Below are 24,568 nucleotides of genomic sequence, written 5' to 3' on the forward strand. Positions count from 1 at the left end.
GCCATCTGATCCAGAACCAGGCCTGTGGTCCCAGACGCTTAGGGATTGTGCTGCAAATTCATACCTGGAAAACAGACATTTGAAAATTTCCTAATTTGAAATTTTTAAGACACTTTCCTGATATTGGTCACACATTCTCCTGATATACTAGACACCTGAAATGGCACTCACTGTATCGCAAGTTCCATGCTGTATTTACAACACAGCTGGTGCCTGTGAAGAGAGCAAAAAAAGCAGCATTGATTTCCAAATGTGAAAATATTCTGGTAAAGCAGTTCAAGCCCTTTTAATATGCTAAAAATGTCAATTCTGGCTGGAAAGAGAAAAAAAATAGCATAATGAAAACACTACTACATTTTAGAGAATACAACTCCCCATGAGAGAGTGCTAAATGCAAACAAACCTCAGTAAAAAATAAAGATTGTATAAAAATGCAGTTTCATCTACATTTTTCTGGAGCTTAACACTCCATATCCCTACATATCACAAAAGGGAGTAAGGAAAAGAAAAAAGAGAAGACTGGAAGACTTGCTCATAGGAAGAGAAAATATTTTAAGAAGTCATTAAAGCAACAAACTTCCCACAGAGAATAAATCTGCAAAGCAGCAGCCAAACAAGCTGCCCAGTCTATTTTATCAAAGAGCTAGGTTTTTTTTCTATTACTTGACAAATAACTGGCATCCAAGCTGCCAATTATTTAACCATGGTGGGACTTTTAACTCCATTTAGAGGAGAAAAATATAGCTACTGTAAATTCTAATGCTGCACAAGAATTTACAACGGCTGTCTTGAAATCTACTTTATTATCAGTCCTTTTTTATCTGTCTCAACTAATACTGTTTCAACAACTGGTGCAGGGGAAATGGTGCCTATCTGGTACTGGTTGAAAGTTATTTTTGCCCTAGTCAAAACACTGCAAATAACTTTAAAATAATTAGGTAAGTATTGGATACCAATTCTACATGACCATTTAGATGACTCTGTTTCACAAGTTATGTGCACAATGAAATTTCTTTGCATCAGACCCAGCATTTTATACTGTTTATATGAGTGAATTCTGCTAATTATTAACCAAAAATTGAAAAGAAACCTGATCAATTACTGTTTCCGATGGTTTAAATACTGTGCTTGCATTCCAAGGGAGCAAGTGGCACACAAGGGACAATTTTGACCATCATGTTACCTAAAGTTTAAATTATATAAATACTGTTTCTGCTCCCCTTGCTTTGAACAAGAAGATTTTTGCTCTGGGGTTGTTTATCTGTGTCATTCTATAGAAATAATCTACCAACTGGTCTATGAGGAAGTGTGAACTTTAGTTTCTCTAATCCATTGCCAACCTCTGCCTGCTCTTCACGAAATCTGAGAAAATCAGGACCCTGAGCCACTAAACCCACAATCTTTCTGACTATAGATCACAGACTTTCAGGAATCAGTAAAAGCCATGATCCCATTCTTTATGGAATTAGGTAATTCCCAGTAAGGGCACCTTTGAATATAACCAACCACTACAAAATCCTCTCATTGTTAAAGCAGACTTTGGTAAAAACCCACACATTTTTTGTACTCATTTTAAAAGCATTTAAAGTAAAACATTAAAATAGTCTCAGTGTAGAACAAAGAATGCATAACAAACAAATGTGCAATTTTTTCTGAGGCCACAAACTTTCTGAAAAAAAGTTAATAGGTCTATGTCAGTAAAACACAAGTTCGTAACTATCTTTTTCGGGTACCTGTATGAAAGATGTTAAATCAGAAAAATGCTGGATTTCTATACAGGATGCCTGATGAATGTCCAAAAATATCCTCTTTTCTGTAGCTAAGTAGAGAGAACAAGGTACACTAAGACAATGGGGCTACTCACCATTAGTTATTGACTTTAAAGGGTCAACTCTTCACATGAAGGCTCTCAGATCTTTCTAACTCATGGATAGAAAAACACATCCCTTGTTCAAAAACTGTCTACTACTGACATCCACGTAAACAAGCATTCTTCTGAGATCATCCTGTGCATGAAGATAAACAGTGTTTCTCAGCTTAAGGTGGTCAGCCGGCAAGACAGTTGTCAAAAAGCAGAAAATAATAAACAAATAACCCATTAATTTGTAACAAAACCCAACTGCAAACAATTAAGGACTCCACAAAAACTCTAGCTAATGAAAGATGTTTCCTTCTTTATTATTGTGTAATACTTTTCACAGAAACATAGTATTTACAAATATACACATTTAGACTGCTGATCATAAAATGTTATTGAAGAATTAGTCAAAAAATCAATTTACAAAACCCAAAAACTTTTCAAAGATATTCTGGCTGAAAAAATTTAATGAAATTTCAAGGAGATGCTTCTGTACAGAAAGATAGGTTTTAGCTTCTTGAGTTCTGGTAAATTAGGCGAGTTGTGAACCAAGTGAGCCAAGCTCAGCTGTACATTTGAGATGAGGCAGTTCTTTTCCAACCGTCCTTTTCACACAATTTCTTGATGGTCAGATCCAGCAGGTCTCAGGAGGCACTGGTTTGGATGTTTTTGGAAGCTGCAAGCATTGCTCTCACTTTGGCCATAAGATCCTGTAGAAAATAAAAGGAAAATGATCAGACATGTCTGAGCTTTGAATAAAGCTAAAACACCTAACTGCAAAGACCCGCATGAAAGGGTTAGTGTGCATTCCAGTCACAAGGGATACCTGGAGTCATGACATCAAATGTTTGTTCCTAGGCTAAATGAGTCAAATAATTTGGAGAAAGTTCCTGTGAGAGAAACTGAAGTCTGGTTTAACCAAAATGCAATGAAGTCCTCTGCATAAATATTTTAAGCAGTTTGTATACAACAAAGTACAGAAATCACATCAACTGACATGAAAAAACTATGACCGTATCTTTAAAGAAATGGTGGTAAAAGAAGAAAACAATATGCTGGACATATTTAATTAGGAAACATATTCTGAATTTGCCTATTTTTACCTGAGTGATTTTGCTCTGCACTGATGAAACAATTGCTGAAGAGATTTGGCCATCTTTTTCCTGAGAAACTCCCCTAAAAATAAAATTAGAAATTTATAGTAGAAGTTTTGAAAATGCATTTCACTCACCATCTTGATTTGGGTTTTATTGAACATGTCTCTCATATGTTAGTCAACAGTTGTCTCAGTCAACTAGAGGATGTAAGTCAGGGTCAGAAAAATCACTTCTACAACTGCTCAGACAAATCTGAACAGCAGCCTGAGAATTTTTAACAGGACTGTTCTATATTCTAGAAATAACTTAATCATGCATCTTGACACATGTTACAATTCAGATCACTCTATTAAAGTTCTACTTCAAAGAATTACCCCATTTCATAAAAGCTTCCAATTTCCAACTGAGAAATACTTTGCAGAATTTTCTGCACCAGTTTTCCTGTTAGAGTAGGTTGAGATGTTTACTCCAGAAAGCAAAGGAGATCCAACACCTTCATCAGACGGATGTGGACAGTGCTGTGCTGCCAGTGACTTTTACTTTTGATAAGCACACATTGCACGCACACAGGGTTCCTCATCCCACTCTGGTCACAGCCACCCTGAGAGCCCAGAGCAGCAGCACTGCAGTAGGACAGTAACAGAGCACGGTACCTGGAGCGTTCCTGGCTGGATTCCCTGCTCTCCACAGGAGAGACACTAGTTGAATGTACAGAATTTTTGTGTGTGGATGGTTTGCCTGGTGACATGGATGGTGAGGGAGACCTAGCTCTGGATTTAGTACGTGATCTAGACCGCCTCTTCTTCTTCTTTTCATGGGGACTTCTGTGAGAAGAAAATATTTTATTGAAGAATATTTAAAGCAGTATTACACCAGCTAAGCTGAAGTTACTTTTCACACTTCTGAAAGCTTATGTACCCTCTTCCACAGGATGTTTCTCGTGCATTCAGCATGCATTAGTCTTACCCAACACATTTACGGTTGTACAAAATACTTTCTCAGAAGCTCTTTTTAATATATTACATTACGCAACTACTGGCTCCTGAGGTTCTCACTTGGAATGCTGTGAGAATCTTCACGGGTGCACAGCAATTATTTGCAAGTGTTTAACAAGTTTGCAGGATGACAACAAAAAGCCTTTCATCGGAGATTTGCAGAATAACTTTGCTAGAGGGAAGTTCCTTCCCAAACAACATCAGACACTTAGAATGCAATAAGAAATATAAGAGTTTATATTCCTGACAATTTTCCTAGCTCATAAAACAAACAAAACATGGAATTATGGCTATGTAAAATATCTACAAGGCAAATCCACAGTTTGTTTGTTTTTTAAAAGAAAAACCTCTTTCCTTGTGATCCAACCTGCAATACAACAAACCGCAGGATCAAAATTTTAAATGAGCTGTTGTATTGCACTAAGACTAATCTGGATCTAGCAGTGTACCTAAGTGCAAACTCTTTGCGACCTGGAAATTAGATTCACAAATGTTTGTCAGAATGAAAGCTGAAACGAGGGACTTTGGGGTACCCGATGTGTTCATTACTGACAGAAGGGAACAGAGATAGTCACCTCATAGACAATATTAAGCTCAAAGAGAACTCAATTAGTAATATATTAAAGATGAAACTATCAAATTTTTTTACCTGGTTATGAACTTATGTCTGTATGATTTACATACTAGTATTGATATAACTATAATTAGAATAACTAGTGATGCCTTAATTAGAGATGGGCAATACCTCATTGTAGGCATCTCTCTAGTACGCACTCCTAGAAATCTCTTCAGAAGAATGCTGTTGAAACTTCTAGAACATCTTAAAACACTAAAACTTTTAGCCACCTTTTAAATATCACATTATTCTTTCCTTTACTTTGATTTTTCATGGGAATTTTCTACTTTAAAAGGTGCTATGCTGTATCGCATTGAATTTCCATATAAATAGCATACAGCTCTGATGCTTAGAGTTTACCCCACATTTTTATATAGAATTTAACATTCAAGACTTAAAATTGGAAAACTTCCTTACACTTTTCTTGCATAAATCATGATTAAGTGGCAGACAAAAAGCCCCACAGCCTTTAACATTTTCATGACTACACAAACCCATCGGCTACAAAGTCAGTTATTCCTTGACTAGCTATGTACTTTAATTGCTTAATTTCTTAAAACATCATCATGAAACCAAGCTGTGAACAGATTTCATATTTAAATCTTGAAAATCTTGGCAAACATTTGCCATGCAAGAGAAGTATTTTACTCTAAGCTTGTTCACTATTTTTCATCTCAGATTATGATAAACAAAGATAACAGCTGAATGATGAAGAATCTGTTCCCTAATTGAACACAGAAACTGGTCCATCACGTTTTTGCTTGAAAATTTAACACATCAGGGCTGAAAGAGTTTTTGATTTAATTTCTGCAATCAGAGCTGCAAAATATCCTTATCTATGTTTAACTACAATACTCTTTCAGTCTACATCTTCTGTACTTATTGCCATATTTTATTGTGCCACTTTCTGCTTTCCCGTTTGAGGCGTAACAGTTTAAAATTTTGACCTATATAAGCAATATTATTCCCAGAGGAATGTAGTTTGTTTCACAATTGCCATTATAATTTACAACTTGGAGTGGCACAATTCTAAAAATACTTTATTTTAAAATGCTGAATGGTCAAGTGGCAGACACACCAATGCAGCATTAAAAACAGCATGGGGATGTGAAAAATGATTCTTTTGTGCATTTATAGGAAAACAAACATTTTAAGCTTTCACATCTTTTCTGCTTAACCAAATTTGCATGAATTCCACAGGAGCCTCTATTATCTTCATTTGACAAATGTTAGAAACTAAATCAGTTGAAGTGTGCTTAGGAAGTTCTTAATTATACCTGCCACACATCAATTAATTACAGGCTATCAAGAGATATTGTCATATGAAACAACAGAATTTTTTTCATGAAGCTGAAAATGATCTCTTTCTTTCTTATTCCACAAGATATACACAGAAAGAAATTGAAGACTAAATGCCATTTTGATTATAATAGTTCAAGAGATATTATATGCAGGGTGCTCTCAAGATGACAACCTGATTCAAACTTCGCATTCCAGTCTGCCAGTAAAATAACTGCCAAATACCCGTTTGCTAAATCAGAGTTGCCCTTATTTATGCAAATATGATGCAATGTTGAGGAAGTTGACATCATAGTTGCACTATGACCTGTGCAGAGGTCATACAGCTTGCACAAGCACAGCGTAAGAAAACAACCCAACAAGAAGGAAATATGAAACTCCCAGTGAAATCTGAACTCTCATGGCCAGCAGACAGCAGTGTATCAACATCCACCCATCTGACTGGGCAGCTGCTGTTCAAACATATGCAAGAACAGGGAAGGACAACAAGTGCATCCATTATTTTTTTTTACCCTGAAAAAAATATTTTTCTATCAAAATGAATCTCCAGAATATACAAATCTTAAGTTCTAGCCACGGAGTGTACAAGCCATCAGGCATGAACTCTGACAGGAGCCCAGCCCGCGCCGTGCAGGGCCCTTACTTGGAGCGGGGCCGTTTGCGGCTGTTGCCGGGGCTGTTGCTGATGCGATACGCTGTGGGAACGCTCCTCTCGTCTCTCCGCCGCTCGGGGCTGTGAGCCCTTCTCCGCGGAGACCTTGATCGTGACCTGAGCAGAGAAAAAATATCCAAAAGTTTGCTTTTTGTTACTTATTTCAAAACTTTTACTTGGAATTGTGGAATTGTGTTTCACCAAATAGAAACACACCATCTTTCAAACACCTATTTTATACCAACACGGTACATTTAGGCTCCAAGACTTGTCAGCTACGTAAAAATTTCTTGCCTATCCAAGACACTGGAGATGAAGTTATCCATTGCTTTTCACTCCCAATAGGGGGCTAAAAACAGGAATTATTTTTTGGTCTTTCCTGCTATGACAACTTCTGTATTATTTGATGGAAAAAATTTCTTTTTAGTCTTTTGTGGCAACATAGTTTACTAAATCTGGTATGCAGAAATCCAGTTTGTGCAAAGCCTGGGATTGGCAGGCCTGACCTTGTCTTCCCAAATTAGTGGTGTGCTTTTAAAACTGTTCTCTCACAGAGATAAATACACGTTCTTGATGCAGTGCCTATCTGACAAGTCCAGGAAATGTACGGGATGGTGCAGAATAATCCTAGCACAGCCAATATTTTCACCAGTGTTAAGTGACCAACAACCCATTATCAGTGTTGTTTGGCACTAGCACTTTGACTTGAAATATTTCTTTCCTAGAAAAGTGAGAAGGAGACCAAGAAGGGAAAATAAAAAGCACGCCCAGTTAAGATCAGAGATCTTCAGGTTCACACAATATAGATAATATATACACACCTACGAAGTCCTGAGCCATTTCTGTTACACCTACAACAAAAAAGCCCAACTGAAAAGAAAGCATCACAATGGCAGATAATTGATACAAATTAACTGATTTGACACTTAAAAATCTGATCTTTATCAAGCCATTCAGAAGGATTAAAAAAAAGGAAAAACCAAGAGATTATAAAACTTGGGTTCAGTCAGACACCTTGACATTTTACCAGGATTTCCCTCAAAAGAGCTCCAGCAGTCAAATCTTTTCATTGCCCAAGCTGCCTGATAATTTTTCCACTCTGTTGCTGCTGCCACTGATGAGCTGCTCAGACTCGGCTCCATGCTCAGTGTCGCTGTGGATGCTGTGAGTCTGTGATATGGAGGCACACACTTCACATTCAGACTAAAATGTCCTAGTTTTGGTATTAACTAGAATCCTGAAAAGGCTTAGTCCCTTAACCAAAAGCTGAACCTTAGTGAAACACGCCTGTATGGGCCAGCCTAAAAAAAGTCCAAACAATCAGAAAGAAAAAGACATTAGCTTCATTTTTATGAACTGACACTTATTGTTCTACAGCATTCTTCCAATCATCAAATATTAAGAACTTTGGCCATTTGCTTCAAACAATTAAAAAACAGCAAATCAGTTTTACTGCAATATATCAAATTGTAACCTCCATTAGACTGTAATTCCAGAAGGCACTTTATTCCTTTATGACTTATGCTTAGAAAGGTCCCAAAAGTTCAAAGGGTTATGAAGCTTGGCATGTCTCATTACAAAACTGGAATTACAATTATGTGACTAGACACTGCCTCAGCAATAAGAAAATCACTTTTGGAGGAGAAAAAACCCCACCTCCAAACAATCTTTTTTAGCAAAGAACAGCTGAGGCAAAAATTGTCACACAAAGTCTCACACAGGTGCACCCTATCCAAACTTACTGCAAAGTAACCTGTTAATAACTTGTTTCTTTAAAATAGGTTTGGTTGTTAACCAGAGAAATAAATATGCAAAACATGCTCTGAATCAACCTCATGCTATTGGAACAGAACTTTCCAAGTTTATTACTGCTGAAGATGCATAAGAAAACATAAAAAATACAACAGTATCAAAATCATATCTTATCACCAAAGACTATTCTTAAATGCAGCAGAGCCTCTAAACCTCTAACAACACAAAAATAAATGATAAGCAACTGATGTAAAATGATATACAGAGAAGTACACTGCAAAGTTCACTTGTGGAACTTCTAAGCACAATATGCATTTTGGGAAAAAAGAGTAAGGTGACAAACCAAAAAGGAAGACCTTGCAAAGTATCCTGAAGATTCCTTGAATAAAGAGCAAAGAATGTTACTGCAAATTTTGATGTTTATCTACACTTCCCACATTTTACTCCCCATTAACACAATTGTTACAATAAGTTATATGGTAAAGGTGATTTTTAATCTACATTTTGAACAGATTAAAATAAGGCAACAATACACCACCAGACTGGAGCATTCAAATAGTGCACACTCAAAATAGGGCTGTTCCAAAGTAATTTAGCATCACAGTCCACACAGTAGTGACTGTCTCTACGTGTTTACCAGTTAATGCAAAATGAACACATTAACATCCAGAAAGAGTTTACACTTTATTCCAGGAGGGTATGGCTCTTTACGTAACTATTCATTTAGCTGGAAGCTGTAATATCCAGTGCTTGGGGAAGCTAGGAAAAAACACTGTTCTAAGTGAAGCTGAAGAATACTGTTCTAGGGAAAACTGATGAGCAAAGAGAGGTGAAACTTGCCAAGCTCTGAATGAAGCAACACAATGCACTGAAATGATTTTATCTGAAACAACACTAAAATACAAACAAATAATAATAATAAAAAGAAAGACAAAACCCAGTAATACCTTCTAGCTAGGCAACAACACTTGCCTTTTTTTGGCAATTACAAAGGCAAGGTACTATTTTTGCCTAAACATCTGAGAATCAAAACACATCAGTATCTGACAGAGTTATGAATCAGCCTCTTGCTCTTGATTATTCTACAATTCGTCTGTTTCAGAAGCAAGAGCTCTAACTTTGCAAGCACAGTATGTTAAGGCATAGCAAACACCTTCAATAAAGCACCTTTCAATCATCACCATTTCTTGTACAAGGCCTTTCCTGTTCAGCTCTAACTTTTGTGAAGCTGAAACATGCAAAATGTTTTCAGTGCAAAATCTGGTGCTCTTTTTCTGCATAATTTTAAAATTCAGCCAGCCAGCATCAAGCTTATTTGACTTCTGAGGTTTTAGATTTCAACAGCTCATCAAGGAAATATCTAACCAGATTTAATCAGGTGTTGTGGTGATCCATGATTTTCATGCTGTTATGTGCTTGTCATTTGATTTGTGCCAGGAGACAAACTCAAGACAGCAAACACAGATTAACTCTTGTAGATACCTATTCTTGATGACTTTTGGTCATGACAACTTACTGCCAAGGGTCATCAAATAAGCAGCTTGTCAGACCGATTGTTTCAGTCCAAGTGGAGCCCATTTAATTCTTGGCATCTCTGAATAGAAGAGATTTCTGCAGCAAAGTATTGTTCTTAAACTCAAAAATCAAGTATAAACCAGTAACATGTTAACACTCCTGTTAGTGTAGTTAAGACACTTCATTAAACAAAAAAGCACAAATAAACTTGAAGAAGTTTTGGCACACTGTCATCAGGGGCTAGAAGCTCTTTTCAGGCATGAGCCGTAGGCAGAGACACAAAGAAGAAGCAGTGTATGGTCACATGCATCACATACTTGTACAGCTATGGCAGTATTTATATGCACAATTTGCTTCAACTACAAGCCACTTCAGTAGCTACACTGCTCTGCAGCCTGATCCACAGAACGTACCCTCAAAGCCCTTCCTCTACTGACCACAGTAGCACCACTGCGGCAGAGCATTCAGATATGACAAATTTTACAGACGGTAAACTTGGAAGGTGCCTAGACCCAAATATCCAAATATTCCATCTTTGATGGAATTAACGGTATCAGTAAAGCACAACATACATCATCTTACAGCTGGGATAATTAGCATGGTGTATTTAATCTCATTAATAATTAAGTACAGAGTTAACAGCACTGGGCTACATTCCTCTGTGGTCTTTCACCTGTTTTTACTCTTCTTGGATTCCTGTTATACCTCTCCTGCATTTAATCCATCATATTTTTTCACTTGTCACTCAACTGCTTTGTTTTCTTCTAAGCTTTGCTGCTCAACCACGTAGTTCTCTACCTCTGTTTCTTATCTGAATATTGCCTAAGTTACTTTGCTCCAGTAACAGCCACAGATTTATTAGCAAGTTCTCTTCCTGCTATCATCACATTCCTACATATTATCACTAGGTATTTCAAAGAATATCAAGAAAAAGCATTGACTGGTGAAAGTTTTGCACTATGTAATCAGAAACTAATGATTCATTATTTCACTGAAATGATTTTCAAAAGACCTGCCACATTTGATCTGGATATGCTACATACTGCCTTCAAGGTGACAGTAACCTCTGTAATGGGTATAAAAACACCCATGTAATGGAAGAAGTGCAAAGATGTTTTAACAGATGTTAACCCATATAGAACGCTAAAGAATATGTTTGATTTCCATACCCACCTTGAATGCCTGACAGTCCTATAGGCAGTGGGAAGTGAGTGTTTTGCTTTTGAATGTGATCTAGACCTGGACTTAGATGATGAATGATACTTGAACGGTGATCGAGATCTTGACCGCGATCTTTTCTTGTGTTTTTTCCTTTTCTTTTCCTTTTCTTCATCCCTAGGAGGATCTCTGCTTCTGCTTGAAGGCCTTTCTGCTTGTTTAACTTCTAAGGTGGGTAAAGTTCTGACTGGAGTCACAGGACATGGTATACTACTGACACTCTGAAATCAAAGATAAACAAAGAACAGTGTTCAGCTTCCAAAGTTAGTCAAAGTTAGTTAGCGCTGCATTGGGATTACGTAAAGTGTGCAGAAGTAAGACTGACCTCTTCAAACACAGGCATCCAGCAAAACTTAATGGAGGCCTGTACAGTTCCCCAAAGATACACATGCAAGTTAGTATATGCATGCGAAATGTCAGCTTAATCAGGACATAGTTCTGATGTTTTCATCTTTAGTTTTTAGAAGAAATGTGTTCTAAAAAAATGGGTACTATCAGGTATCTTTTAGTATATTTACACGTTTTACTTAAAACCTGGAAATACAATCACAAACTACTGACATTCAAAGCTAAGCTTCAGTGTCATTCCTCTCCACGAACTGTGCTGTTCGGATGACAACTTCACAAAAAACTGCAAAATAAATTAGTGCTGATAGAAATTATGTCCGAACTTCACAAAATAAATGTTTTAAATGTAAAGGATTGGGAAGATCACAAAATTTATTAATCTCAAAGACAGAACAGGTCCATACACAAGTAATGTTCAGTGAATAATTCCAGCTGAAGGAGATTAAACAAAATCATACCACAACGTTTTCAAATTATCAGCTTGAGTTCCAGAGAATTCTGCTCAATGCCTTCTTTAGAATAATTCAAGTTAGGTACTATAGATATGCTCCTCATTTCAAAGCTTGTCAGTCCCCCAGCTGCCATTTCGAGGCAACTGGAGAAATCAGTTCCTTCACACTTCTGCTCCACCTCCTCTGACACCTTCACTGTTTGATACAAGGATACTTACCATGATGGGAATAAAAATTAATACATTAAAACCTGAAATAACCAAATCAGAAACAGGTGATCTTTCCCCTTCTTTTTACCCTTCTCCTACCATGAATACATAGAGTAACTAATCACATTTGAATAATCAAAAAGGCAGCTCTGCTTCAAGTTAAGACACATGACACTTTTTCATGCTTTAACTGATAACTGCTATCACAATATTTACAAAACCAGCAGCAAAGCAGTACTCAAGGAGCTTGCTTCAAAGATTATAAACATTTTACAGCATGATCATTTGAGTGACTGGTTTACCAGAGGCCTATTTCCAATTTCACAAACTCCATGTGTAACTGCGGACACCTCACAGACACTGCATCTCCAGTTTCCGAAGATGCCACCAGAGTTGACTTTTGTTCCTTTGACAACATTATTCATCTCTTTATACAGTACCTGAGCCTTTGCTTTGAACACTACTGAATATGGAATAGCTCAGTCTGCCCTGAAGTAGACACCTCTAATAGCTTGAAACGAAAAAGCTGTAGGCAAAGTAGTGTTAAGAGGAAAATCAGAGAGAGAAGAAAAACCCAATGGTTTCACTGCTCAGGTTCATTTGGCCACATAAAACACAAGCTCTCCTATCACTGCCAAGAAGGAAGTTAATACTTTTAGCTCACATGTCGAGATTCTCTTAGCCACCTGAACAAAGAACCACACAATGCCAAGACCAACTGTGCTTCCACCAAAAGCATCCTCTGCTGACACTGGGCTCTTCTCCTTGACTTTCAGGAAGCTGACACCAAGGAGTGACAGTGCTGCCCAGTTCTCTGGGAAGCACAGATGCAGGCTGGCTGCCTGGTGGATCGAATCACTACTGCTTCAGGCTACTGATGAACCACATTTGGAGAGGCACACAGAAGTCACTTTAGCTACTCCCAGATGAAATATGCAGGTTCTTCAATGAAATACAACAGGTAACACACAGGGAAAAGTCACCCACCCATCCACCACCGTGCCCAGATGCTCTGGTGACAGATGTCATGTCCTTATGACAATCACTTCCCTCAGTGGCAACTCCAGTTGCCTTTAAGAAAAACAGCACCAGCAAAACGACTTCATTCACCACCAAGCAGAACACAGAGCTCAGTGAAAGCAGTCAGCAAATTGCTAGGCCACAAATAAAATTTCTAGGTGTACAAATACTTGGAAACAAATAAACTGTCTTGGAAAATAAGGTAATGGGAACCAAAACTGGAGGCATGAATGCAGAAAATAATAATAAAATAAAATAAAATAAAATAAAATAAAATAAAATAAAATAAAATAAAATAAAATAAAATAAAATAAAATAAAATAAAATAAAATAAAATAAAATAAAATAAAATAAAATAAAATAAAATAAAATAAAATAAAATAAAATAAAATAAAATAAAATAAATCACAGTAAGCACAGAACTGGGAGATTACAAAGAACTCTGCTTCAACTGATCAGGCTCTGCCAATATGCAGGCCAGTAAAACAGTTTCGGAGAGCATGGAAACAAACTTGTTACCTGATGAATTTTACTATTCAGCTCAAGGGATTAGAGATTTACATTGTCTGAGAGCTCTTCTAAGAAGTTAAACTGCAAACATTCAGATAGCATTCACTGAATCTCACTTCTTTGTCTGTTTTGGGTAACAAGGACATTTTTTTGGCCTTTACTAAATGCTACACTGTCAGACAAATTCTCTGGCAGAGTTGTTCTTCAGCATTTTATTTGCATGACTGAAGCAAATCTGACGAACGTAATGCCAAAACATGATTCAACAACTCTTGTTTAGCAGGAATGGATTAGGAAAGAGCTCTGTAAATAGGGAGAATTTATAGCCATATCAGAACAGAAATGAGTACTTCAGTTCATTTGCATATTTGCAATATTCATGAGCCCAGAATACACATTAGTTATTCTGGGGTTACACTACTTACTCAATACACAAAGTCAAAATTAGAAATGAACCAGAACGTGCTTACTGCAACAGAACAAACCACTAGTGCTGTGTCTGGCTCAAACAAAATCAACCGGCAAAGGACATTATCAATAACATTACAAACAGCTTATACTTCTTTTACAGCAATTGGAATCCTATGTTAGATCAAAACTGCAAAGAGTGAAGAATGTCAGAATGGTAAGGAGTTAATCAACAATTCTTTTACTTTACTAAAATCCAAAAATACTCCAGATTCTTTTTCACCATCTGTTTTACTCCAGGTTCCCCAAAGCTTATGGTGAAGTATTCCCTGACTGAGAATTAATCAGCAACTGTCTACCAGCAATGGAAGTGTATTATTTGCATATTCATCGCTCTGTGGAACAAAGCAAGCAGTTACTTCTATTTAGAAGTTTGTCAGTCCTAGTATTTATAAACAGGCCCAAATTATTAATTTGAAGAGATAAAAGTATTTCCTATAGAGTAAGATCCTTCAGAATTTGTTCTACAGGAACTCAAAGACTCAACAGTTTCATCAGGGTTACCCTGCTGCACTAAAAACCAGCTATTAACAGTACACTGACCATGGTAAGGTCTTCAAAAACAGACAAAATTTTGACAGGGCCAACTGCAAAGAACTCAGTGGCTGTGAATCTGTTTGCTGTGTGGATCAATATGCCTTTTTACTTTGAGGGCTTTGAAGACTAAAAATCAACGCATAAACATTCTTGCCTCCTCACCTATCCTAATTAAAATGGCAGATCCTAATATTTACCTTTTTTCCCCCTGGTAAATAATGACTAAAGTATTTATGCTATAAGGAATTACAACTCTCATGTAATTTTTGATAGTAGGGTAATTGCAATTAAAAAAAAAAGTTACAATTTATCCAACTTATAACTTGCCAGCAAGTTATCCACCCCCTAAATGCCACATTAATATGTGACATTTGTGTTTTTCCTTTATCTCGCTTTTTCAAAAGGATAAATTTACAGATAAATTTACAAGCAAACCCAACCTCCCCTCCCATGCTAACCAGATGTAGGTACTTATAGTCTGAAAAAAAAGTAAAGAAAGAAGTGAATGGCTCCAAAATATTCTAAAGAATTTTTTTCTTTAAATACGTGTGGGATGGTTTTTACTAGACAATTACATTTTGCTCAAAAGTTAACAAAGAAAATATGTAAACTTAAAATTATGTTATACATTATTATTATTCCAAAGAGGCATGCAGGAATATCTACAGTCCATTGCTAAAAAAAGTAGGATAAACTACAGCAGTGTGAAGGACATACACTATCTACAGCTGTTTATAACCCTGTTATGCTTGACAAAACTAGAAGAGCATCTCATTTTTAAAATATTTCACTCTTAAATAAGACTACTTTCCACAAGAAAAAAATAATTCTTACATACAGGACAAAAGTAAGGACAAGCCATCTAAAGAAACAAATGATAAAACAGGGCTTCAAAACCTGGGAAGATGAAAGAGCCAAAAGAAGGAAAGTTTTGCTTTGTGCTACAGAATCTTTATATTCGGTGGCATAACAGCAGATGACATTTGGGACAAGCCATTAAAACAGCACCATTTCCAAATCATGTGCTTGTCTGGTTTTGCAACATAATGACTGCGGATTTCTCTTTGAATCAGATACTAACATTTATACAGGTAACAGTTTGGGTATAACCAAATGGCTTTTACATGCCTATCAAAGCACTATCACCACTAAAACATTTCTGACAGGGAGTGAAACACAACATTTGCAGAATAATCCATGCCAAGTCCCACTACTGAGGATATATAATCTTGTTTCAAAAAATTTGAATTCATTTAAATAATTCTGGAATGAGATTTGCATTTCAGATCATGGAAAACCTTACTTTATTTGTTCTAAAGTAAAAAAGGCAGTTCAGTGAAGTACTCCATATAACCTGGTGTATTCCAGCTCAGCATGGAAGAACTGCAGTTGTTAAAACTACAAGCTGCTTGCTGCTCCATGACAAGGAACCTACATTCACTGCAGAGTGAAGGCAACTTCTCAGCGACTGACAGAAATGCCGGAGAGTCTATACAAAGTCTGTGTGTACCAAGAGTCTACATGAATTACACATGTAAACATCATTCAGTTGTTGTTAGTCCATGTCCTGAACAAGGGCACGGACTTCACTGGCCACGGCATCGCTGGAAGCTCATCGGTTTTGGAAACTGAGATGAGCTCCACGCTTTCCAAGTACTGGTTTGAGGGAATATTATGCATAACTGTTGTAATGCATGCAAGAAAGGTAAGGAACAATTTGTGAAATGCTGTGCTGCTACACTGCTCAAGCTTTTTCAGCCTTTGTTTGTCTTGCTTGATTTCACTTTGAAGAAAAACAGGAAGCCATATAAAAGAAATAATTCAGCCATGGAAAACACAGAACTGACTATTTTTAAGATTCAGCTGAAGCCAAACCAGCTTAGAAGTGCTCTGTTCCATGGTATTGACTGTCCTTTACCTGCAGTTAGCAGAATTGATTCCATTCAAAGATGTAATGTACACTCAGTACCAGTGATCCTTTCAATAAATACAAGGTATCAGGAAAATCTGACAGAGGTCACAAAAGCTTTGTGCATTTAATGTATTTCTGCACATTGTGATAAACAGGTTTTCAGCACAAACATACGCTGTATGTACACATAAATAGCATTACTGTTTTTATACACTCATTAGGCTAGGGCAGTGTAATGGAGATTACGCATCTCCCATAGATATTCTCAACTCCTCTGCATGCTTTATTATACAACTCAGCCATTACTCCATTTCTGAGACAAATTTTAAGCTACAAAAAGCATTTCACTACATTAACTCTGACCAGTGTATATCAGTCTTTGTTTCCTGGACTCCTCACTGGATGCTCCTACCCCCAAAACAAGAAATGAAATACATTTAGTGATGTTTTTGGTGGACACAAATATTTAATTTTTTTGTTTTCTGATTAATTAGTTTTCTGATTTAATTACTCCAAATTAGTTCCACTGACCAAACTACAAAACTAATTTTACACATCTTTCTCTCTCAACTTTTTAACATACTTTACTTTATTACAGCCACTGTAGTTATCTCCTGTTACTCCTACTACTTTTGCAATCAGTATTTTTAAATGCATCTTTAGTCTGAAACACAACTGAAAAAGCTTAAAAAAGCGTGCCCGTGCTACATATTTATTTACAAGCTGATTTAGACATCATAATGCAGCATACTGGATTCTCAGGGTATATAGAACAGGGTTTAATAAATCTGCAATATGATTTCACTCATCTTTCTCTAATACAATTTCTTGACTCAAATGGGCTGCTAAAAACAGGCAAAACAGGCAAGGAGAGTAAAAGGCAGATTATTTGGAATGAATGGAAATGGATGCTTTTTTGAATATGGCAAATGCAACAACAGCTTGAAAAACATTCATGTTTCAAAATAAGCTTTTATCTACGGAAGTCTATATGCATGTATCTATATAAGTTTGTCACTAAGCAAACCACACTTAGCAGGAGTATTACTTTCAAAGACATTACGGCATTTTTGACTATTCATTAAAACAGTACAAGCACTCTCAATGCAATAGCCAATTTTATTTTTGAAAAGCAAGGTCACATCAGAAAACATTTAAACACATATTTGAAATTCTAAATAAAGCTTTTATTAATGAAAGCACCTTCAAACCATTTCTATTGGTAAGAAAGTGAAACTGGTTACTTCAAAATTCTCAAATACACTGGAATTCTTTGTATAAGAAAAAATATATGCCTTCTCTGAAATTGTACTTCTGTGGAAGAAGAAAAAGAAGTTTCTAGAAAATCAGTTTACTGAGAAGTGCAATAGGGTGTGTTTTTTTGTTGAGAAGTTCACTAGCAAGTTCAACTTAGAACTTTAGTAAGTTCAGATGTGAGCAAGAACATTCATCTCTTCTTCTGAAAAAGAGACAGCTGTCACTGGTTATTTCAGGCATTCTCTTAAAGAAAAATATCAAAGGAACCTTAGCTCAGAAATATCTCTGTCCTTGAGAAATTCCCTTGAGAAAAAGAGCAGAACCGTGAATGTGGGTAGTTTTGCATTGTCACTGCCTCTTTGCATTCACTCTTCGATATACAACCGAAAAGAGAAGTACTGAACACTTGTGTCAGGGAAAATTTGTTAGCAGTAGCAATGAAAAACCCAAACAGGATCTCGTTTGGGATGTGACCACACTTAATTCACATATCTGCTACTCTCTGCTGGTATGGATAATCTAAACTGCAGGTATGCTTCTTTCAACTGTTCTCCTGAAAGTGTTTTGAGGGGTAATCCATGATATATTTGGAAAAATCAAGAACTGGGCAATGAGCTACTTGCTAGGTACTAGAATTCTTTCTGAGGGAAAGGAAACAATGGAAAGCCAAGTCATTCTTTCTTGTACCCAGTCTGTCACAATCAATATCTTAAATTTTCCATCAGTATCCAGACATTACGTTTTGCTTGACTAGTGCAACCAAGAGTGATTTAACTGGCTTTTCTGAAAGCAATGTAATTCCAAACCCAGGAAAGCAAGATTCTACTTCCTAACAATACTTGTATTTGTAATGTACAGCAAAACCATCAATATACACATCAAATAAGAAATTATCACAACTTAAGTAAGTCATCCCAATACTCTTGCAAGGTGAGCGTTCCAACACTTGGATCACTAGTACAGAGTTAAAACATGGAAGGTCCTTTTCCTTTCTGTACCTCTCTAACTGACCTAGGAATTGTGTAGCCTACTTCCCTACTAGTTCTTTAATGACAGATGAAAGACATATGTAAGATAATGGGACAATATTAACAGTGTTTAAAACTCAGATTTCTCCCCATTTAGAAAAGCTGTCATTTCTTCAGTCAAGTTCATAACACACTGTCATATTCACATCCTAGAGGTAAGTTTTCTGCCAGCTTTATGGGAAAGAGAAATTTATTTCTTGCTTACCTCAATACTGAAGGAATTCTCTTCAATTTTCTCAGTTTCTGCCTCTGCCAGAGGGTTTTTCAGGGTCTGCAAGAACAAGGCAGCTTTCCTTTTGCGTTCTGCTTGTAGCTGCTTCTCCTTTGATTCTTTGGAGGCCTGTGCAAGCTTCTCCCTTGCTGCAGCTGCTAATCTATCCTCCAGTTTCTGCTTTGCTGAGAAAGATAATTAAGCATTAAGTTTAGAGTGAGCCATGCTTGAAGAACTCAGGCCTCCTAAAAACAAACATCCCTCCCCACCACAAACAAGCAAACAGCCCCTTCTGCCATTCCCAAGCCTTTCCAGTATAACTATTCAATGACGTGATAAGGACATCAGCTTGAAATTAAGACATTCCAAGCATCTTAATTCATCATTTGCTAAGTGTAAAGCAAATGTAAAGCAATACAGGTGAAGTAAAAACTTCTCACTTAAAATGACAAGAAAATCCAATCCTGGTTATTCGGGGTACATGTACTTTTCCATTTATAAAAGCTACCTAAAGAAAGTAGCTCTGTAAATTCAGAAGCTTTTCCTTTTAAGTCTTAAAGGGATGCAAACTCTCCAGTTTGCTCTTTCCACTGATGTGATCTTCAGAGTTTCCATCCCTATTTAAATATATGTTGATTTGTTTATAGAAAGAGCTCCTTCAGAAATTTTCAGAAACTGTTTCATCATTGTTACAACCAATAGATTTTGGTGCGTGTGATTACATGTTGTATGTGGTTACATGAAGAGAATAAACCAATAGATTTAATTATGCACTTAACCGCTACTTTGTGTAATGTTTTTCATCTTACAACTTTCATTTTTATGTTCTGTATACGTACAAAACAACTGGATTTTTTTGTTCAGTTCCACAGATTTTTCAACAAAAAGCTTTTTCTAAGTGTGTTTTACACTTCATTTTTATTATCATACAAAACACTTATTGTTTTAGATATGTAACACCATAGCATAGTTTGTGCTACTGCAGTTTACAAAGCAACTGCTACCTAGAAGCAAAAAACCACCATTTTGAATATGAAAAACTAAATTCCTGTGGCATACTCATAGTTGTGAGAAATACTGAGTTTTTAAGCCGGTAAATACTGACAGAACATCCACTTTAATAAGCATACTCTGCTGTGAAACTGCCTTGGGGAGGAATGGGTGAAACTGGACTCCTTTAAACCAGCATTTCATTCAAATTCACCCTTCTGCCCTTCTGCACATTAACACAGTAACAGAAAAAATGCACACAAAGATTTAATGGCATTGCATTATAAGAGCAACAAAACAGCAACAAGGCGATATGAGTCTATATGGGAGTGCTATATAAATGAAAAATAGCTTGAAGCAATTCACTGTTCCCTGAAGAAAACGACAAACAGGTATGTCCTTGCTGGGCTTTGTTAATGCAATCTGGAAACTACCAAGGCAGTGCTTTACTAGAAGGTTGTAATGGAAAACCAAAACAAAATTCAGAAAGATCAGGCATTAGGACAAAGCACTCAACCACCTCAGTGTGTTGTAAGTTTCATTTTGTCTGAGCAACCAATGAAGATTTCATTCTTAAAAATAAGGAGGAAACGGTGGGAAAAGAATCTGATTCTTGTTAACATGACACAGAAAATATTCAAAATACCTAAAATGTCACACATGTCAGTTTTGCAGTTTGCGTGAAGGACTCAATCCTTCATTTTGTTTTCAGTGCCACATGGAATACCTTGTTTAGCTTCCAACTCCTCCTGTGTAAGCTGAGGCTTCTTCTCTTCAGGAGCAGTACAAGGAGTGGTAATTGCTGGAGTATGGTTTGATGCACTGTTAGCACTCTCTTGGCCTTCCTTTCCCTCCTCTTCTTCCTCATCACTGTCATCATCTAATTTAACACGGTTTTTCTCCAAAGGAAGAAGGTCGTTTTCTTTGGCCTTGATTGCAAAGCTTATTGGAGCAAAGGATGCTGTGAATGAATGGGTAAGATTTCACACATCATTAGACTAAAGTAGGAGGCAGGCTCAATTTCCTGACTCCAGCATAACTCCTGCAGACTACACCACAAAAAAAAAAGGCTCTTGCAACATCCTATTATGCTAATTATTTTGGTGAAAAGGACAGTATAATCCTTTTTTCTCTCTTTCTGTGTTTTTAAACAAACATTAGACACTTCATTTGCTGCGTAAATATGTCAAAAAAAAAAAAAAAAACCAACAAAAAACCAGCATTAATCTCCAACCCATTTATCCAAAATGACACTTGTAAGAAAAAACAGTGTAAGAATGGAATTTCTCACTACCTAGTACCATATGGTCTGCTGCAATACTTATATTCCTCAGGATGCCTTTTGCATATATGTCCTATGAGATTGCAATTAGGGAAATATAATTAAATATAATAATTAAATTACATACCAAACTTTATAAAAGATAGGCTTTGATTCTGATAATCCTAGGGTAAGGAAATCCAACAGAAGAGGTAACAGCGATTTTCCAACTTTTTCATGGGATAGAACAAATCCTAAAATGGGATTTTATTTCCTCGGAGGCAGAAGAAAAATCTAGTATGGATGTTATGTCTGTCTCGGAGGCAAGTACTGTATTTAGGTTAAAATAAAGTGGGATTTGTACCATATTAAAGCAAATGAAAATAAGTTTATAGGAATCAGATTGCCATGAAATGAGTCATTGGTTATATTTCATTATGTAAATTTGAGCAGATTACTATTAAAGTACGGGCTCCAGTTTGCCACTTACTAACAGCAGAACAACAGAAACAATATATATTTCTTTACATTGTACATTGCATCACTTAATAGGGTATCTTTGAAGGCAGGGAAGATTGTTCCTTCCTCAGGGAAGCTACTCAGGCTGCCCAGAGAGGAAACTGCGGAGTCTGGTCAGTCAGACAGACACAGCAAAGAGCCCAGTGTCTGCTGGTTGTGGAGGAAATGGGATTGCAGTGAGAATCAGGAAGAGAGAATTCCAAGGAACCACAGGGAGTAGATAAACTTATCAGTAATTAAGTAAGCCACTAAGGTGGCGGGGAGGAAGTTTCCATCCACGGAAGCCCAGTTAAAGAGTGCTTTTTCTGTTTTGGTTTTTTTTTTTTTAGTGGCTTTCAGTTCTAGTTAAAAGATGCACATTTTTAGTTTTTACTGAAAACAAGAATTTTTAACATATCTTTTCCTGACAGGGCAATAAATCAGCTCCCAGATATAAACAGTCAATTCTCCAATTCAGGACACTAATAGTGTGCTAGCTGGCTTTGAGTGACTTCCAGAGAAATACTCCCATTCTGTCCCTCTGCTGCTATGACTGCAAGGGCAAAAATATTTCATTTAGACATAAAAGGGGTCTTTTCTTCCAGCATGACTAATGTCCAACACGGGAAGAATGAGCAACTAGCCTAGAGTACTTCCTCCACATGTATTCTTTCAAATAAGGCCACTGCTTTTCTTCAGAATGAATGATTACTCTCTTGCAAAAAGCTTGTAACTGTGAAGTTGAAAATGACAAAAGTAAGATTTTACTGGCATCACTGATGAAAGCCTTCAACTTTGCACAAAACTGAAGTAAAACAATTTATTGTGTCAGACTGTAAATACCTGATAGTCTGATAAGAAAGAAATATGAAAGAAATCAAATTTCTTATTGCAGACATTTTTTCATGCCTTCAGTGAAAAAATATTTTTTGCATGATGAAATTCTTTTCCCTATTTTTCCCTTCCTTCTTTTTTTCTTTATGTATACATTATCGAATATTTTCATGCCCAATAAATCATGTTCCCATACCTTTCACCAGTTTACCATCACTGACAGCTTTAGGTGGAGGAACATCCTTTTTGGTTCCTGGAACTCCCTTAGCACTCGGCTCAGATGCATCTTCAGGTGCATGTTCATCTGCAAATGTCTCACTCGGTGTATCATTGGCAGTGTCTGCTGGAACATCTTCAGAGGAAGATACTCCCTTTTCAAAAGAAATGAGCAGAATTACTAATAGGATACTTATGAAACCATTAATACAATGTCTGTGGAGCTGCAATTTTCTCAGCCATTTGAAAAATCGCACTATCAGCTAATCACACAACAGTTAATTTTATATCACCCAGCACTCATGACCATAATTCTGCCTCATGTAAACCCATAGGCTGTAAAACACCTACAGATCTACAGCAAGAACATATTGTTATTTTACAGCAAAGAAAATGTTCTTCAGCTAATACACTTTTTCCAACATTTGCTTTAAAAATTATATTTTTAAAATTAGACCCTAAAAGCACGTATGTACTTCTTCTGTATATCTGTTTAGGTCTTGATTCCCAGGGTCCCAAACCAAATCCATAAAGTCAGTTCCCAGGGAGAGGGTGAAAGCTTATGACAGACACCTTTTCCTCATGAACAACTGCATGTAAATTCTTTGCAGAGTCAGATTTCACAGGAGTCAATACAGGATAACGTTTGATTCGTTCCAACATTTTGCTGAAGAACACTGGGCCTAGCAATGTTTTCTGATACAAGAGATGTGCTGAGATTTTCAAGGAAATAAAGAATTATTGGTTCTACCACTACATGATTGTATCATCCAGCATGATCTCTGAACTCACCGCAAAAAAATTTCAAGAAGGGTATTACAGAACATTTTAAGTATTTACACGGTGAGTTGTGTGGTAACATTAAGTAATTTAACATAGTTAACTACGAGTTTGGTTGCTCTGGCTGCTGTTAAGCATATGTGACATCGAAATTAAGGTACTAAGCAGATCTTCCCTGACCAACAGAACTGATTTCTGAAAGTCCTTGAAGGGGAAAAGCACAATTAAATCAAGCACTTCATCCTGTATTTACTGAAGTCAGTAGTAGAGTTTCTTATTAATTTTAATGGCCAAAAAGGAAAAGCATCAGTTGCATTAGTTGCCTAATGTATTACTAGAGCATAAAGATAATATCAAAATCATAATTGTAAAAAATTGAAGTGAATGGCATTATCTACAAAGCCATGCAGTACAAAAATATGCATTGCTGAACTTGACGTCAAGGGACTTAAACCAGTTTCAGTTCCTTTTTAGCTGTACTCATTTGAACATTTAAAATGAATCCTTTATTATTATGCTTTGGTTAGTGTACAATTTCCCCCCAACTACATGTTAACTAGTCCTTATTAATTATGTAAGTATTATGAATTCAACCCACTGGTTTGCAAATAGGACATTCTAGAACAACACTCAGATTTGTGGCACAGGACAGTTTTGGTTGTAATTTATCAGCTGAGTAAGATCATATTTACCACGGCTTATACTTGAAAACAGCATTTTCAAAACATTTTTTTCACTATTACAACAAAACATCAGACACAAGTGTTCCAAACAGCAACCATTACTGAATTTCTTCATTTTCCACAAAGCAATTCCGAGGAGTTTACCCACAGGCCTACCTTCTTCAGTTTAAGGTTCCCCAATCTAAGCCTTGAGATGACAAATGACATAGGGCCTAAAAAAAAAATAGCTCTTTCCCATGAAAAGTTAACATCAGATAATGAAGTTCTGATATTATTTGCAATTTTCTTTTCAGTAAGAGAACAATCTAACTAGCGAACACGAGAATAGTTAAAAACATGGATGCCAGGTCTG

The 24,568-nt window shown here is 36.6% G+C and overlaps 1 protein-coding gene across 3 annotated transcripts in view; it reads right to left on the bottom strand.

The window, feature by feature from the left end:
* Positions 1–2,154: 2,154 nt before the first annotated feature.
* SFSWAP (splicing factor SWAP) overlaps positions 2,155–24,568 on the bottom strand; it is a 35,410-nt gene continuing 12,996 nt past the window's right edge. For 2 of the 3 annotated variants that reach the window (XM_063415499.1, XM_063415500.1), the window contains 8 exons: positions 22,734–22,908; positions 20,672–20,905; positions 18,949–19,139; positions 10,958–11,223; positions 6,509–6,634; positions 3,609–3,779; positions 2,962–3,034; positions 2,155–2,568 (listed from right to left, as the gene is read on the bottom strand). In XM_063415499.1, coding sequence (XP_063271569.1) covers positions 2,503–2,568; positions 2,962–3,034; positions 3,609–3,779; positions 6,509–6,634; positions 10,958–11,223; positions 18,949–19,139; positions 20,672–20,905; positions 22,734–22,908 — 1,302 coding nt within the window. In that variant the 3' untranslated portion in view covers positions 2,155–2,502. Of the gene's footprint in view, positions 2,569–2,961; positions 3,035–3,608; positions 3,780–6,508; positions 6,635–7,531; positions 7,688–10,957; positions 11,224–18,948; positions 19,140–20,671; positions 20,906–22,733; positions 22,909–24,568 lie in introns of all 3 variants that reach the window. The other variant, XM_063415501.1, reaches the window with a different exon arrangement.

Source organism: Prinia subflava, chromosome 19 (genome assembly GCF_021018805.1).
Source record: "Prinia subflava isolate CZ2003 ecotype Zambia chromosome 19, Cam_Psub_1.2, whole genome shotgun sequence".
Lineage (NCBI taxonomy): Eukaryota > Metazoa > Chordata > Aves > Passeriformes > Cisticolidae > Prinia > Prinia subflava.